The sequence below is a fragment of the Anarhichas minor genome, unplaced genomic scaffold (genome assembly GCF_050575085.1).
Source record: "Anarhichas minor isolate MPS153535 unplaced genomic scaffold, ASM5057508v1 ptg000074l, whole genome shotgun sequence".
NCBI classification, from domain to species: Eukaryota; Metazoa; Chordata; class Actinopteri; order Perciformes; family Anarhichadidae; genus Anarhichas; species Anarhichas minor.
In genome coordinates this window covers 6,859,525-6,877,308 of record NW_027466520.1, presented here as the reverse complement: position 1 = coordinate 6,877,308, position 17,784 = coordinate 6,859,525, and the positions used below count along the sequence as shown (strand labels likewise).

Below are 17,784 nucleotides of genomic sequence, written 5' to 3'. Positions count from 1 at the left end.
ACTATCTTGAATGAAAATATAAAACTGGAATATTCATTTGTGTTTGTGGATAAATCAACATTTTTTATCATCAACAAAATTTAATCAAATGCAGTAAATACCACATTTGTAAAGTTTATGGTGAGATTATGTTCTGCACCCGGGGCACTAACACCATGATTATGACTACTGGTACTACAAAATGTGAAATAATTATGACCATGTTGTATATTTATTGATACATTAGACTCTTGTCTTTTCCGTCATTGTGGTCATTTTCACAAATAATGCTCTGTTGTGTAAATAATGTATGTCGCAATACATGTGAGCCAACGCTGGTAACAGTTCAATTTCAATATTCTGTATTATTAGGCAATAAAACCAGTTACAGCTGTCAATTACATGTCGCTGTGTCTAACCACAGTTTGTACAATAAGTATATAGAATCATAAATGCTTAGAAACAACCCTTTAGACTGCATGTGAACTAACCTTTGATGCGTCTGTGATTAAATAAGATGTTCTGACAATCGACCAACTCTGCTGGATGTTGTTTGTCCTCAGGAGTGTCGCCTGCACTGTTGTGGAAATGCTGACCCAGAAACCTCCGTGGGCGGAGTATGAGGCCATGGCAGCCATTTTTAAGATTGCCACCCAGCCTACGAAGCCCATTCTTCCAGAGGGCGTGTCCGACGCGAGCAGGGACTTCCTGCGGCAGGTGTTCGTGGAGGAGAAGTGGCGGCCCACTGCAGACGTGCTGCTCAGCCACCCGTTCGTCCAGGGCTGCTTCTGAGGCCCGCGGACCCCCCCCTTTCCCCTCCCCTGCCTGCGAGGCCTCTCGGCACCTCACCTCCCCTCCTCGCCTGCCTGCCCCCATCCCCAGGGACCCACACCCTCCCCTCTTCTCCCCCGTCACCAGGGCTCAGCATCACTCCAACTTCCTACCCTGCCATCTATCACCAGTGTCTGCCTTGTCAGGAACCCCTGCATCTCTCACCAACTAGCTCAACCCGGATTACTCACTGAGAGGCCAGGTTGACTGCTGTCAGACCCCCTGAGTCCTCCGAGGCGTCACGGTGTTTGGCCCCAGGAGGGGGACTGAGGAGAAAGCACTTAGCAGTCTCACAAGCTGCAGACTGCTGTCCTTTAACAAGAGCAGGAAGAGTGACGTGAGAGAGCAGTGACTTCTCGAGATTTCTGGGCCTTTACATTCATTTACTGCCGTGGAACAGGGTCTAGGTTTGGCCGGACGCTATGTGATCGTGACAGACTGGTGACATTGATCACATCTGACAGTACTGTAAGTTAGACATCAGCCTCCGTTAGCTGTGTGTGAAATTAAGATGGTAAATATTTTTATATGACATACAATAACACATATAAAGTCATCTCAGCCGATGACTTTTCTATTATCACCTAAAAATATGTAAACATGTTGTTGTCAACGCCTTACAATAAGAGTTTGTAAGTTAGAATGTCTTTTTTTTTTTTAAACCTCTTAGAGGGTTACATTACTCTACTTTCATGGCACTCAGAACCCCATTTAGAAGGAATGCCAGTGTTGCACTTTTGATATCATGCATTGAAACGTTTCCAACATGCAGGATAATCAACTGAGATATTTTTCTATTTGAAACATTTTTTTTATATAATTTCGTAAAGGAGAGTTGTGTGGTATAAAATGAAAAAAAAAAGAACCAAACTTTTGCATCAGTGTGCAATGTCTATTAAGCAATACCAACACTACTGTTGGAGTCTGTGACATCCATTCCAGCTTCCCACGCAGTGAGCCTTGAGTCCATCGAGAAAAAAAAAGTGGCCAAAGAAAAGTTGCCGAAACTTCTGGCTGAGTTAATTGTGCAGTATTAGTCATGTTGGTTTTGTCACCTCAAAGCCCGATAGCCTTTTCTATGTTACGGCAGCTTCGTGCACAGTAGGCTTGCACAGACCAAATCAGATGCATTGACGTCACATTGTGTTAGTATGAAAAGTTGTGGAATTAGATGGAAGTAAGCGTCTCGTTTACATTTTTTTTTGTAACTTCAGAATGAATCCAGTCACCCCCATGCCTTTACTTTGCTTTCCACACTATATGAATGGGTCACGTAATGACCACCTGACAGCACAGCACTCTCTGTGTGATGTCGTGTGAGATGATATTACAAGTCGCCAAAAAAGGGTCACGGTGGAATTATGGAGCTAAATGCTGTATTCTCTAAAATGGCGATGAGATGAAACCCTAACTGGGGATTTTGGCGTTTGAGGTGTCCTGGCTAGCTGTAATGCAGTGGCACTTAAAGAATGATCAAATCTTTTTTTGACAACTTGTCAGTGCCTTACCTGAGTCTGCTTATAAACACAAATGTTCACTGCGAAAGCAGGAAGCTTCTTAATAAGGCGAGCAGCTGTTCAGTAGAGAGCACACACAGGATTTGCTGAAGTTCTTTTATATGGAAAAAAAAAAAAAAAAGAGTATACTGTAAATACATATTGTTCTGCACTTTTGTATGAAATTTCTTTACATTATATACAAATCTATTTGATGAAATAGCTACGTTATACAGTAGACTGTACTGTGATTTAGACAGGAGTATGTATAATTGTCTCTTTGAAAGCTGGTAGGCTGTAGGAAAAGGCTGGGAGGCTTTCGATTGGGACAGAGTTTGTTTTGTCTTAATGACAAAGCCTTGAAACATGAAATGTATCAAGTCATTGATCTTTTGTACATTTAACTTAATAAATCCAAGGTCTAAGACTATTTCCCCGTGTGATTTTATTGTGTTTTTTTGTGATCGCAATGCCCTAGAAAGTCTTTGTTGCAGTTTTATCCACTCTTATATTTTTTGTCTTCGGAGCTAATACCTATTTTTTTGCACTACATTATCTGATGTATACATTAATAAACGATATAAAATCCAATTTTAAAAATGTGTTTTGCAGTTCAATGTTTTGATTCTCCCCTAAAAAAAAGACAATTATTGATCCTTTTTTAGCTCCTAATTTTATTTATTAATGATGATACCACTAATGCTTCAAAATCCCTTTTCCCAATTGCCTTTCTTTCTTTCTTTTAAATTTCATATGGACAATAACTATTTAAGTTGATAATAAAATGGATTGGATTTAATTTACACTCACTGGCCACTTTATTAGGTACACTTGTAGTTTATTATATTGAATAACTTATATTCCCTTCATGTAAAAGTATATAAATGAGGCGGACCTGCCAGTGTGTGTCTATATATATATAGCTGTATATACAGTATAGTGTACAGTACACACTATAGTGTACAGTACACACTGGTAGAAGCAGTACTCATGTTACAAAACCTGACGTTTTGTAACAACGTATCTGACAACGTGACGGAGCCACTCTGCCCGAGCGGGAGAATCTGCTCTCTGATAACCGAGCACTTGAACACAACTATTGCGGCTACATTGTAAACAATAACTATGTCTACCCCCCGTACAGTCATATGTTTACTGAGAAACGACTTGCGTCTTCACGACAATGAGGTAAGATTCTCACGAGCCTAAACAGTTTTTAAATGTGTCGTTATTAAACTTCAGAGCACCTATTTAACCTGCAAGTAAACGTGTCTGTTGAACGTTGTGTGTGCGTGTAGTATTTGCTTTATCACCGTCAACACGAGAACATTTTCAGCATAATTTGTAGCTAGCTAAGTTAGTATATTTGTAGTTAGCATCAAGCTACTTTTGTTTCGCCAGCAACAACAACGCTACTTCCGGTTTGTCTTCCTTGATCATTTAAAGCCTCTTCTTCACAGTTAAATGACCAGAAATTTTGAGTTTATCACAGGAACTGCACAGATTATGTTTTTAAGAAACAGTTCCTGCCTTTTATCCCCTAGCTTTGTAAGACAAAACTACATTTTTTTCAGTCAGTCAGCCATACTGGAGAATGTTGACATCAACATGTAACGTTACGACTTCTGGTTGAATTTTTCAAAATAAAAGACGACATTTTCCAAACTGACAAGAAAATACATCTGTTTACTTTTAGTGTCCCTGAAACAGCAATTTAGATTTCGGGTTGTGTGTTTTTAGCTTTAGCTGGCATGGTGTAGTTGTGTAGTCACATTTTTAATTCCAAAACAGTTTGCTCAAATAATTAAATTGACTGTTTTTAAGTGTTTGCTGCAATTAGGCCGAGGTCCCTTTTCCTCAGAGATGATAGTATTTCCCATATGTTGTGCTCTCTACATGCAGCTCTTCCACTGGGCCCAATGAAATGCAGAGTACATTGTCCCACTGTACTGCTTCGACCCCAGACATTATGTGGGAACGTACAACTACAACCTACCAAAGACTGGCCCCTTCCGCCTGCGCTTCTTACTGGAGAGTATCAGGGACCTTAGAAACACAATGCTCAGCAAGGGCAGGTAACTAAACAGCTGTTCGTTGACTGGTCTTCCTGTATATAACCTCAATTCATGTGTCTTCTACTGCTTTATTTATGTTGCTGAATATCTCCACAGTGTAGATCTGTCTTTGTTATAGATTTAAAAACCCATAATCTCTTTACAAGATTTAAAAATGATCATGAACTTGTGTATTATATTGTTGTTACACATACACTTAGTACAGATCTTGTCCTCAGCTTTCTAGGATTTAGTTGATTCAGTTGTAACAGGATCAGGACACACCTGAGCTTCTAGAAGGTTATGTTGATGTTAACAGGGGTCCGGCACACACTGTTGCCATCATTCTTTCAGGTCAGTGAGGGGGAAGTTGCTAGCTCTCTACCCAGGATGCAGCTTGCATGGTCTGGGACTTACTTTGTGTGTATGTGTTTGTGACAGCAACCTCGTGGTGAGACGGGGTAAGCCAGAGGAGGTAGTTGCAGACCTCATCAAGCAACTGGGCTCTGTCAGCACTGTGGCGTTCCATGAAGAGGTAGTTTCAAACATTCCTTCTCTTAATAAAATGATCACGTTTTAATTACATCCGCTAGCGATTTTGACAGTTGTTACTTCATGCACTCATGTTCCAGGTGACCTCGGAAGAACTGAATGTGGAGAAACGAGTGAAGGATGTCTGTGCACAGATGAAGGTGAAAGTTCACACCTGCTGGGGGTCGACACTGTACCACAGAGATGATCTTCCATTTCACAACATGTCCAGGTGAGAGAGAGGATATGGCTCGCCTGGGACAAAGCATCCATGTTCTTGCTGAACGTCCTGTTTTTGATTCTGGCAGTTTTTTTTTGGTGGGAAATGCAGATTAAGAGCATTTCTTCCTGGTTTGTTAGGCTGCCTGATGTGTACACTCAGTTCAGGAAGGCAGCGGAGACCCAGAGCAAGGTGAGGCCTCTGTTCCCAACCCCTGAGCAGCTAAAGCCGCTCCGCCAAGGGTTGGAGGAAGGAGCCATTCCAACAGCAGAGGACCTGGAACAGACGGGTGAATAATGTCTTATCTGCTCTATCCAAATAGGATAAATTCATACAATCTTGCACTTTCCGTTTTGTGTCTTCGCGTTCTGTGAACTTGCTGAAACGTCTATCAGTATCAGTACGATATATCCCTGTGTATTTATTTTATGTGCTTATTAAATTGACTTTTGCATAAATGTCTGTACATGCTGCTGGCAGTAAGGAGGCACAAATTGCTCATTTTATGCAGTGCCTCTATTAAGTAAATCGACACTGCTGCTACTTTCAGAATCCAATAGGCAGACTGCTGAGCACAGATTTCCTCATTAAGTGCCGGCGAGCGAGCAGACCGGCTCGATTTCCATGTACATTATTACGCTTTTATGCTTCTGGGTGCACATCAGGGACAGTTTAACATGTATGAAATCAGTCGGATGCTGAAATTCTTGCCTTGCTTTATTCTCCTAGAGCCTGCGGCTGATCCTCGCTCAGCCTTCCCCTGCAGTGGTGGTGAAAGTCAGGCTCTGGCCAGACTCAAACACTATTTCTGGGACACTGTGAGTACAGCGTCATTACAAACAGGCACTAGTTTGCTGCTTACAAAATGGCAAAAAAAAACGAACTCATATAGTGATGTATTATAGGTTTAATAAATATATGTTTTCTGTTTTGTAGGATGCAGTTGCAACCTACAAGGAGACTCGTAATGGCTTGATTGGTGCCGATTATTCCACTAAATTTGCACCGTGGTGAGTTTTATTGTATCGTTTCCTCTCCTGCTGAATGCTTACTAGAGTTTAATGTTCCATTCCTATCACTAACGGTGCTCCTCTGGCATTCTGCAGGCTGGCGATGGGTTGCCTTTCCCCCAGGTATATTTATCATCAGATCCAGCAGTATGAGAGGGAGCGAACAGCCAATCAGAGCACATATTGGTGAGTCTGGAGATGAGTGAGATACGAAACAGTAGAAAATAAAATCTACTCAATCATAGGCCATTATTTTGTCACAACTAATACACATTTGTCCTTATTTCTGTCTTTCAGGGTCATTTTTGAACTTTTGTGGAGGGATTACTTCAAGTTTGTAGGCGTCAAGTACGGAAACAGACTGTTTCAGATCAAAGGTAAAATTAGCAAATGTATTCAACATTTTTTTTTTTTTTTTTCAAACACTATAAATGAATGTAAAGCTCACGGTAATTTCATCTCAGGACTTCAAGAAAAATCTGTTCCATGGAAAAAGGACATGGGGCTGTTCAATGCTTGGAAAGGTTTGCACCATTTCTCCTCTTAAGTTCACAAAATGTAAAATCAAGTATCGTCTTTAAAGAGGCGCATAGAAAGTGTATGTGCAGTGTCGCTGAAAATATGTATCATTACAGAAGGACGAACAGGAGTGCCCTTCGTGGATGCCAACATGAGAGAGTTGGCGATGACGGGCTTTATGTCCAACAGGGGGCGGCAGAATGTTGCTAGCTTCCTCACAAAAGACTTGGGCCTGGACTGGAGGATGGGAGCTGAGCTGTTTGAATACCTTCTGGTAAGTAGGTTTCAAGATAGTTTTAACTTTCAAAAAGAGGAATTCTATTTTTAAGACATTTAACAAATAGATTTATCTATTGACAAGTACCTGAGTCTTTTTATTTTATGTGTAGATGATGATACTCACAAGTGCCTTTCCATCTTTCATTTAAAATGTTCCTCCAAAGATTGACCATGATGTCTGCAGCAACTATGGCAACTGGCTGTACAGCGCTGGCATAGGAAATGACCCCAGAGAGAACAGGAAGTTCAACATGATCAAGCAAGGCCTCGACTACGACAACAATGTATGTTTGAGAAGATGCATGAATTTTTTGTTTCATTTCCCTTTTGACTTTTTTTTGTTTTGGAGCTTGCCATTGTTGGAGATTTCAGTCACTGATGGGTGTTTTGGTTAAACGTGCGTCCGCTTTAGGGCGACTATGTGCGGCAGTGGGTTCCTGAGCTGCAGGGGATCAGGGGAGCTGACGTGCACGCGCCCTGGACCCTCAGCACCGCTTCGCTGTCGCACGCTCATGTGACCCTCGGTGAGACCTACCCCACCCCCATCGTGATGGCGCCTGAATGGAGCAGACACGTTAACAAGAAACCGGTGAGTGCTTGAAAAAAGGGAAGTGGATAGATATACTCACATGAGCCATTTTTCTGCAGAACGAGTACTTTTACTTTTGATACTTAAGTACAAGTTAATCATCAGCAACATTTAATTACTAAAGTACGATTTTGAATGCAGTACTTTACTTGTAATGGCGTATTTATACATAAGTAAAGGCTCTGAATATGTATTCCACCTCTGGCAAACAAGAATACTTAATGGTTGAAACAGGAAATGTTGCCTTTTTAAAACATCACAGTAAAGGCAAATGTTTGTTTTCCTGTTTTTGTCAGAGTGGCACGGGGCCTTCGCCGAGAGGAAAGAAGGGCCCATCTCACACTTCCAAACAACATCGGGACCGAGGCATTGATTTCTATTTCTCCAGAAGCAAAAACCTGTGAAAGCAAACACTGAACACGTGGACGGATGCTCAGAGGATGGAAGCTCCAGTGATGCAAACTTGGGACCGTTGCTGTAAAATCTGTGTTGTGCACACTGTCATGTTGATTGAGGGGAGTTGTCCGATTAGCATTTGAGGAAATGTATGTTCTGCTGGAACATGTCTGATCTACCCACATGCCATCAGTTCTTGGAATAAGAATAGCCCCATAAAGCGCCTTTTATGGACTTGTTTCCTGTTAGACCGCAGCAACTGATAAAGCTGCAATGTGGTTTTTAGTTTGATGCAGTGGAACATTTATCTGCTGATCGTTTTTGTGCAGATATTTTTTTTCTTTCTTGCTCTCTTTTTATGTCTGTTTGGATATACAGTTTATTTTTATTCATTGACAGAGGTAGCCTATCTGTGACGGTTATCAAATAAAATTGCTAAATGAAGAGATTTTGTTCTGCAATGAGGTTTTATCACACATGATTAAAGGAAGGAGGTAGAGTCGATCTGTCTGTCACTGTTATAAATGCAAGAAAAGGGAACATAAACACTTCAACACAGATTAACTATATTTCCAGTGGAAATTTTCCACCAACATGTTCCTTTACTTCTCTCTATTGCACTCAACAGTAATACACATATTTCTGTAGTTTTCGATCTCTAACGCGATAATACCAAAATAAAAACTAGTCTTGTGCAAGCGCACTTTTTGGACACTGTCAAGGTAAACAGTAACTCTCCTCCCCCGCGTGACGCAGCGCGCACTGTTTTGCATCACTTCCTCCTGTTCCCACTAACAGGTAGGCTGTTGGACGCCGGACTTAGAACGTCATATCACGCTGTGTTTTCGTTACAATGTCGCCCTGTTTTGTGTTTTAACTAAATCATGTCGTCTCCGGGAAAACTTTCGACCATGGCTTGCGTCGATTCCGAATTTGATTTGTGGACGGTTCCTCTCGTTGCGCTGAACATGAGTGTGCGGAAAAAGTTGGGACTGTACCTGAACCCCAGAAACGCAGTGGCCGCGGACTGGATGGCCGTGGCAGAGGCCATGGGCTTCAATTACCTGGAGATAAAGAACTACGAGGTGTCAAAAAGTCCCACCGAGTCCGTCTTGGAGGACTGGCAGGCCCGCTCCACTGACGCGACGGTCGGGAAGCTGCTGTCGATCCTGGAGGAGGTGGAGAGGAGAGACATCTTGGAGGATCTCCGTCCTCTGATGGGTGCGTTGGTGTCATTGGGATTTTGGTTTTAAATGCGTGTATCATGGGCACAAGTACCCAACATAAGAGGTACTGACTTATAGTATAAGCTTGTTTTTTTTACCGCCCGTCCTGCCCCTAGAGCTACTTCAGGAAGTGATTCACATGCTTGAACTTTCATATTACAAAATCGACTAATACAAGAATTCTGAATGTATGAGTGTACATGTGCAGGATAACTCCAATGTATCTATATTTCACCAGTATTACAACACATTTGTGCTAAAAAACAACTTTCTATAACATCTGGCCCAACTTATTGTATGCAAACGTGTGCGTGCGTGTCTCTGCGTGTGTGTATGTGTGCTGTAATTCACATGCACATCTTTCTTCGTCCCAGATGAGGATGTCAGGAAGTATTGTGAGAACCAGAAGAAGAAGAATGCTAAGCCCCCTCTTCAGGTCCCAGAGGTGGACAGCTGTCACCCTCGCACCCCGGAGAGGATTGGTCTCACCCTGGAGGACGACCCTGATGGTCAGTATATGTTTGAGCTTCGTATCTTTGTTTGCGTCAAGAAAAACTAATACAAACCAGAAAACTGCTGCGCAACACTCTGAGTAATTCAACTAATCTGTGCTTCTCAAGTTGCATGACACTGTTGCCACAGTAGAGCTGCCTTTTAGGTTGCATAAGATGAATTCATTCGTTCTGGCCAGTGATGAAACAAAGTACATTTACAAAAGTAGATACAATTTTGAAGCACTTTACTTGAATATCTCTATTTTTTTACAGCTTTATACCACTCCACTCTATTGTTGTAATATTGTACTTGTATCTCCACTACATTCATCTGACAGCTGGAGTTAGGTACTTTGCAGATTTTTTTTACACAGAAAACATAATCAGACAAAATATGACGAAAGGCCCAAAAGTATATAACGAACCAACTGCAACAGTAAAATGCTGATTACATGTTAATACACCTGTAATAATAATTGAATCATGTTATAACACTCTAAATGAGGACATTTTGGAAAATGACTAAACTTTTCTGATAAAATGTGAATAAGTAAGTACATTTAGATGATATCGTATTAATACTTTTGCTCAAGTAAAGGATTTGCTTACTTCTTCCACCACTGGTAATAACAAAATTGCCGGACAGTGTTGTGTTGTGTTACAGTCAGCTACACTTTGAGCGGTGGTTAATGTTCTGATCAATGTATAAGCTAAAAGTTTGTTTACATATGTCGTGCCTGACTTGTTAGAGGGCTGTCCAACTGCAAGAGAACAGATTATGAGTGTGCATAAATGCAAGATGAAAAGTGAAAATGAAATGGACACCTTCAATAATTTGAATGACTTTAGGTTGCAAACAATCAATAGTTTCTAATGTTTAAAAACCGCTACCTGTCTTGTTCTTCATGACAAGTCTTCATGACCCCCTAAATGTCATGTGGGGGCGAAGATATTATAAATGTGTGACTTTGCGATGCAGTTATCATAGCACTTACATCAGCTCAAGTCAGATTTGAGATAGCGATAGCGGCATCATCTTCTGTGGTAAGGCATTGCACAGCAAAAGCTTTCAGCACACGTTTTCTAATCCTAATCTCACTAATCACTCACGGCTGCACAGCTGCATCGTCCGCTGCACAGTCATGCTCATGTTTTGCTTCCTGGTGATTAAATATGTGTTATTGAATTTAATCTGACTGAATTGAATCCAGGTGCTCCTGAGATGTTTGATGCCTTCATCTGCTACTGCCAGAAGGACTTTCAGTTTGTCCGCGAGATGATCCGCGAGCTGGAACAGACCGAGTGCAAGCTGAAGCTGTGTGTGTTCGACCGAGATGTCCTCCCCGGCTCCTGTGTGTGGTCCATCACGAGTGAGCTCATTGAGAAGAGGTGGGATATGGACACGCGCTGACCCTGTTTGCTCTGGTTATCTGGCCAGTTCAAACAAACTGGGGAGGCCAAAGCACGCTCCCTTTTGCGATGCAACGCAGACTTCTGTGTGCCAGGAGCAATATAAACCAGGCCTGCTGCTGCTGCTGCTCATTAACAGTTAACACAATATATTCTACCTTCTATATGGCTCCGTTAATAATCTGTATGGGGGGGGGGGGAGAAACATTTTTTATATTGAAAGTTCCCATACACAAAAGACGTGAAAGTTTCAGTTAAAGCAGAAAGCTAAACTTTCCTAATGACGGTTTCATTTTGGCTTTAGATATAGAAAGCCACCAGAGAGCAAGAAATCAAAGTTTTCCGTCTTAAAATCTCCCTCATTTCTATATTGGCTATTCTGTGACCGTCTGTGCAGGTGTAAGAGGATGGTGGTGGTGATCTCTGACGAATACCTCGACAGCGATGCCTGTGACTTTCAGACCAAGTTTGCTCTCAGTCTCTGTCCCGGTAAGTTGCATTCATGTTAAGTCTAACAGCTCCCTTTTTATCCGACATATGCCTGCGCATGTATGTAACTTACCTTTTTCCTTCTTTCTTCTGTTTCAGGAGCTCAAAGTAAACGGCTTATTCCAGTGATATACAAGCCCATGACAAAGCAGTTCCCCAGCATCTTACGCTTCCTCACCATATGTGACTACACTCGGCCGTGCACTCAGTCCTGGTTCTGGATACGGCTGGCGAAAGCTCTCTCACTGCCATAACCATGGACCAGGCAGTAAATTGTGTTTAAAGGTCGGGATAAGGTTTGGATAATGACCAAACATCACAGTATATACTATTGCTTGTGATCCATGTCCTGCTGGTTTCTGAACGCATGCTGAGTTTATACGATATACAGTACATTATGGTGGAACCTATTTGTGTTTCCTATGAAGATGAAATTGTGATTTCTGGATATTGTCACTATAAAACTCAAGCTGCACAAGGATACCAAATATCAGCAAAGTTCTCACTGCACAAAGCCATGATTTTATTTCAAGAGGACGTTGTGCCTGTCGCTGTTTTGTATTTATTGGCTAACAGGATGTGTTTGTTTTTGGGGCAGTCTGTACTAAATGCTCTATGATAGAGTTGTGGTTTTTTTTGCGCTGGCCACTTCCTCTTGTGAGTCAACTTCTAGGTGAGATTTGGAGCCTAAGAGGAAGAGATATTGTGATTCTTCCACTTGTTCAATTTTACTGACTGCTGTCACCTGCCTTTCTCGCTTTCTCCGTCTGTCTCGATGATGTCTTTACACTTGATTTTGTACTTTTGATATGGTCTTTTCAGAACAGTTTATTAAAATGAATTTATTCTACATTGAATAAATGGTCTGAATATTATTTCCTCAAAAATAATTTTAACACATTTTTCAAGGGCATTTTACTTTTATGTAAAAAAAATAAAAAAAGTATTTTATTCTGTTACAAAAGCACACTATGTTCTGATGTTCTCCAGCATGTGTCGCGATTGTGCAAGTCCTGCATGTTATAAAATTAACCAACAGAGGCGTCGCTAATTGAATGCTGTAAAAAAGACTCGTTTTACAGTTAACACATGATCATCCAATCACAGAGCAGTGTATTTGTGTCCTGTCCAATCAGAGGACAGGATGTCTCCTATAGTTAGACATTTTTGGCCCCGAGTATAGCTTGTCAGGTAGAACTTCCCAACCCATTTAATGACTAAACGTGCCCAAATGAATGAAATTGTTCTGGGTGAGAAAGAACCGAGAGTACTGTAGGTTAATTTGAGCAACACATATTTGGTTTGTTTGCTTTAGGAGAAGAACGAATGCCTGCTAGGCTCAAATCTAGGCAAATTATATCCTTTGTAAAGCAGAACCGCCATGAAATGTGTGGCGGAACCCAAAGGCTTGACTCGTTTTTGGGGCATTATTTACCCATAGGTTTATAGCCCTTTTACCTAATATTTGCACACTCGTTGTAGCGCCTGCTTTTACACATACAGTAAAATTCCCGGATCTAATTGTATGCAAAAGTCTTGATGTATGTAGCTAACGTGTTTTGAACGGTTACTGTATGTATCGCAGTGTATTCAGCTGTAGCCCAAACCGCTAGTTTCCCCCTGAATGACTTCACTGGAGCACTTTGCGGTCCCACACTCAATATGTCCGCCGGGAAGGTCTACGTTTGCTCAGTAGGACTGCGGTAGGCGGGGCTGTTACGCTTGTGTCAAACTTTGGGAATGACAGGAGTGCTGCAGGATTCGATAAGAAGGGGAAGTGTCGCCCTCGTTGGTCCTGTTTGGATTACTTTGACTTCTTTTTACGCACGGTCTTTGGATTCACCACCTCTCTAGAGATAGGACGGCCTCGGCATTCTCCTCAGCCATGTCGGAGGACCTGAGCTCCCAAACCTGGTCCATCAACAAAGATGATTATGAGCTGCACGAGGTGATTGGTAGGTGATCCATAGCGTTGTTAGCTTTAACGTATACGTGAACCGACAGTCTGAGGCTTGTCACGGCTAACACAGGCTCCGGCATCTTCTCACTCTGGAGCGATGTTAAGTTCATCACGATTCGGCAACTTGGCACTCCTAGCCGGGGCGGTGTTGTGACTTGGAGTCTGTGAAATGTTTCCAGTAGTGAGAGCGGTTTTAGCCCCGTCCACCGGGGATACGCCGAAGTCGTAAACGAGCGTTATAATGGTACTGTCTTGTCAGGGGGATGACTATTTGCTGGAATAGAACCGCTTTCATTGACCAGTCGAGTATGTGAACAGCCAACGTTAGCGTAACATATATATATATATATATATATATATATATATATATATATATATATATATATATATATATATATTTTTTTTTTTTTTTTTATATATATGTAACGCACTCTGGATAAAGGGTGCCGTATCTATGAAATTACAAGAATTTGAACTATATATCTCGTTTAAATGTGTCAGTGTTAAGTTATATTAGACTGAACACATCCTGCATAGTAGGTTTTTAAAGTGACATTATAAATAACATATTCTGTAAATGCTAAAGCATACCAGCGACCACTGACAGAGACCTTGATACACTTATACTGTGTGTGTGTGTGTGTGTGTGTGTGTGTGTGTGTGTGTTCACGCCCATTCCCAATTAAAATACACTTCACTGGATATTCAAACACAGAACTTTTTTTCCAAAACACTGGCGTTGCTAGTGCAGAGTGCAGAGATTAGACTTCCTATCGTTTTGGGCAATTTACTGCCTTTAATGAATCCAGTTAGTCTAGAAGGCTTTTCTTTTTTTACAGCACAGTATAATTGCTTTGCATAGCCACATTTCCTCCAGTGTGACAGGAGGCTTGTTACACCTTTCCTGTGTGTGCCATGTTAAGCCTCAGGGTGTCTAGAGAATGGCTTGCAGGTTGGAATGACTGCTATTACTTTTGAGGTTCTGACTAGTTCCCCTCCATAAATACCTGACCCTGTCCTACCTTTTCTGGCTGACTTTTGTTTTGTAAGTAGAAGGAGTGTGCACCATATAAGCAACGTATTGTCCTCTCAAATCAGTCAGTTTGTGCCTCCGGTTTACTTTACCTAAGTGGTGCGTGCTTCCTCCGCAGGGAATCTGTGTTTATAGTGGGTCCATTCTGCGGGGCCTTAAATTAACCTTTTTGTATATTTTTTTAAAAGACTTAACTGTAACTCATTTCGACATTCCCACTTTCTTGCAAAATCTGATCCCGGAGCACCATACAAGATAACACACCTGCAATTTATCATGCACACAGATAAAAGCCCCCCTTGTGTTTAGAAACCAGTTCTGTGGCTTTTTCCTACGCAGGGTGCGACACAAATGGTCAGCATTGGTTTGAAACTGGTTGGGCTATTTCAAGGTTGGACTACGTTGCGCTTGGCGAGAAGTGATTACCAGTTGCACTCCTAAATCTGAAGGGGTCGGTCTACCTTGTATATCTTCTAAATTAGCAGAACCCTCTGTGTGAGGCTGTGTTCCCAGGCTCCGCCTGAACACAAGTGAAACAAGAAAAGTCGTCCTGTTTGGCTGCTTCTGTTCAAATTACACAAACACTCCTGTGGAGTTCTCTCTCTCTCTCTCTCTCTCTGCCCTCTGAGACAGCCTTTACTTCATATTCCCAACTCGGCTTTAAAGGTTGAGCTTGATGCAGTTGTCTCTTTCAGGCGTCCTACTAGATCGGCGATTGGTTTAAAAACATACCTTTTCCCCCTAACTCCTTATCTTTAGTTCACGGTGTGGAAATGTTGGAGAATAGGCTTTTGCGATAAATGGACTCACTGAAGAGCTCTTGCTGTTCTTATCATGTAGACGGGGGATCACACTAAATCAGAGTCCCTTCCTCAGGTTACCATCTTCACATAAATCACAGTAGATCATTGAACTACTCGGGGCAAACTCATGCGATAGAAGCCTCAGTAGGGAGAAGTTGGTAACTTGAATTTGCCAAAGATATTGCTTCATGTTGGGATGGTATACAGGTATTTTCGAGGTTGCACAACAGTCAGGGGTGGGTGGTGTTTTGGAGTGTGTATTCAGGGAGGAGAGTGGGTAAACACAAATGCAGTAGTTCAAATCACCAAATGTGTGCAGGCTGCCGTTTATTATAGAAAGTTAATGTAAATAGATTTTTTAAATTTAGGTTTTTCTCTCCATCGTGACTTTCAGTGGTACTGATGTTTTAACCGCTTAAGGCGTCACTGACTCATCGCTAGTGACTGACGGTTTCAGTTCTACTTGGTTACGCAGCATTTAAAACCTGTTAACAGATACTAGAGGCTTTGCAGACTTAAAGCCACCGCGGGTCACCACTCTTAACAGAAACTGTTGGGGAGATACTGTGTGATGTTGCCTGCGGCTCAGCTGGAAGGTTGGTGGTCCGAGGATGGCCCTGCATACCCAGCAGAGCTGTTGTTTTGGTAACTTCCCCAGGGAAAGAGGACTTGTTATTACATGGTTCACACCCACTCATTTCACTGGACAGAAAAACACTGAAAACAACCCCACTGCTTGTTTCTCATTCTGGACTTCAGATCATTCATGTTGGCAGATGTGGACTTGGAACTTTCTGCTTCTACTGTCTGTATCCACCGGCAGCCATGTTTCATCCCTGTTGCCTGGTTGAGGAGCTGCACACTCTGCTGGTGACATGAAAATTGCTCAAAAACGGATGTTGCCGGTGTTTCATCTCTCAGCTCCTTGCCCACTTTTCTTTGTGTTCAGCGGGTGGATTAGGCTCAGACCTGGGGGTGAAGTTACACTCGTAATGGCAAGCCCTCACTGCAGTATTTATAGCTAAACAGTGAGGTTCATTGTGAAGCAAAACGAATCTCTCATGACCCATTCACAAATCGGCAGGTTATAGTATAATGCTCATGAGACTTGTTTTGAGGAAACATGCTTACAGAAAACATTGGGTGCTTATTTCAAAGATCATGATTGTTGTGTCAATGTCCCCCCCCCCCCAGAGTGATCATCTTGTCCCACCCTGTCTGCAACTTGTTTTCACTACCCGGGGTAGACCTTTACATCTAGAGCTTTAACAGAGTGCAGCTAAACGTCTTTTAGGAATGGAGGTGTTGGATTGTTAGACATGTTAAGTGCTGTTAACGAAAAGGAGTCCGTGTAAGTGTACATGGTTGGGGTAAAAAAAAAAAAAAGGTTTCTCAGGTTTTGGGGTTTTATTTGGCTTCCGACACAAACTATAAAATAAGAAGAGCAGGTTTTGTTTGTCTCTAGGCTGTTTATCTTAACATGTTAACACTATGAAAAATCAAATGGAATTAAAATGGAAAGATAAGAAGTCAAACATGGCAACAACTGCGTCAACACACCATAATTTCAGCTGGATCGTCTTCATTCGATTTCAGCTAATGTGGTAACTTAATATATCGATTTGATTTAGCCGTCTGCTTCCAAAACAAGTCAAATCTTGCGTCTGTGCCTCTGGAAGAACGGTGGAAGTCGATTTTTTTTTAAATCTGTATTTGTAAAGAGCCGATTCCTGTTCTGGTTGTAAGCTGATCATTTATTAAGTCATTTACGAAGGAGAAAAACAAACCGACTGCACGACCTGCAGCCTTTATGTCTGTGCCGGACTGTGTAGCAGATCAGACCTTGACTTTTTCAAAGCCCCGGCACTGCTGCAGTGCTCGCTTGTTGTGAGAATGGTTCTTTTGTGTGCTTCCTCCCATTCGGGACGGAGAGGGTGGCGATGATTTGGTCTGTGAGAATGGCAGTGATGAGACGTTGTGTGGCCTATTTTACAAGATAAGACTGTGTCTGCGTTCCCCACTGTGTGCATCATCATCACTCATCTTGGTTAAAAACCTCCCAGGCCTTGTAAAATATTTAATAATCATGTAACTGGATACAAATATTAGAGCCACAGCTACTACTCAGAATAACCTTGTGCCAAGCCAGGAAGTAGAACATATCAAAGAGCATCAGGTCTACATTATCTCCAGTTTCCAACTGGCTAGTGTTCAGTCTAATTGGCTTGTAGCCTTGGTGCTCCTTGACCTTGTATCCTGCAAACCCAACAATCTCCCCTTTTTTTTCATCCTCCCCCCACACACACACACACACACACACACATATATGCTCTCCAGCTTGTCCAGCTACCCCTGACGACTGGCTGTTTGTTTGCTTGGAGGAATTTACACTCCCGACGTGTACAGGGCAGCTGGCTCCCCGTGGTCCGGCCAAGGCTGAGCTGCCCATCGCTGGCCATCCTCCA

At 42.1% G+C, this 17,784-nt stretch overlaps 4 protein-coding genes across 5 annotated transcripts in view; all 4 read left to right on the top strand.

The window, feature by feature from the left end:
- map3k22 (mitogen-activated protein kinase kinase kinase 22) overlaps positions 1 to 2,736 on the top strand; it is a 36,224-nt gene extending 33,488 nt beyond the window's left edge. Inside the window, exon 18 of the mRNA XM_076080220.1 lies at positions 543 to 2,736. Within this exon, the coding sequence (XP_075936335.1) occupies positions 543 to 771 (229 nt within the window). The 3' untranslated portion in view covers positions 772 to 2,736. The remainder of the gene's footprint in view (positions 1 to 542) is intronic.
- Positions 2,737 to 3,301: 565 nt separating this feature from the next.
- cry-dash (cryptochrome DASH) lies at positions 3,302 to 8,406 on the top strand. The gene is made up of 14 exons (XM_076080221.1): positions 3,302 to 3,494; positions 4,209 to 4,381; positions 4,802 to 4,895; positions 4,993 to 5,123; positions 5,252 to 5,400; positions 5,841 to 5,929; positions 6,048 to 6,121; positions 6,218 to 6,307; positions 6,419 to 6,498; positions 6,586 to 6,645; positions 6,757 to 6,914; positions 7,084 to 7,203; positions 7,332 to 7,508; positions 7,805 to 8,406. The coding sequence occupies exons 2-14, from the start codon at positions 4,365 to 4,367 to the stop codon at positions 7,910 to 7,912; spliced, it is 1,347 nt and encodes a 448-aa protein (XP_075936336.1). The 5' UTR covers positions 3,302 to 3,494; positions 4,209 to 4,364; the 3' UTR covers positions 7,913 to 8,406.
- A 268-nt stretch (positions 8,407 to 8,674) lies between these two features.
- On the top strand, positions 8,675 to 12,384 carry myd88 (MYD88 innate immune signal transduction adaptor). Its single transcript, XM_076080222.1, has 5 exons — positions 8,675 to 9,125; positions 9,505 to 9,639; positions 10,836 to 11,013; positions 11,432 to 11,523; positions 11,623 to 12,384. Exons 1-5 carry the CDS (start codon positions 8,789 to 8,791, stop codon positions 11,775 to 11,777), a joined length of 897 nt encoding a protein of 298 aa, XP_075936337.1. The 5' UTR covers positions 8,675 to 8,788; the 3' UTR covers positions 11,778 to 12,384.
- A 465-nt stretch (positions 12,385 to 12,849) lies between these two features.
- Positions 12,850 to 17,784, top strand: part of oxsr1b (oxidative stress responsive kinase 1b) — a 32,506-nt gene continuing 27,571 nt past the window's right edge. For both annotated transcript variants that reach the window (XM_076080583.1, XM_076080584.1), the window contains exon 1: positions 12,850 to 13,478. In XM_076080583.1, coding sequence (XP_075936698.1) covers positions 13,409 to 13,478 — 70 coding nt within the window. In that variant the 5' untranslated portion in view covers positions 12,850 to 13,408. The remainder of the gene's footprint in view (positions 13,479 to 17,784) is intronic.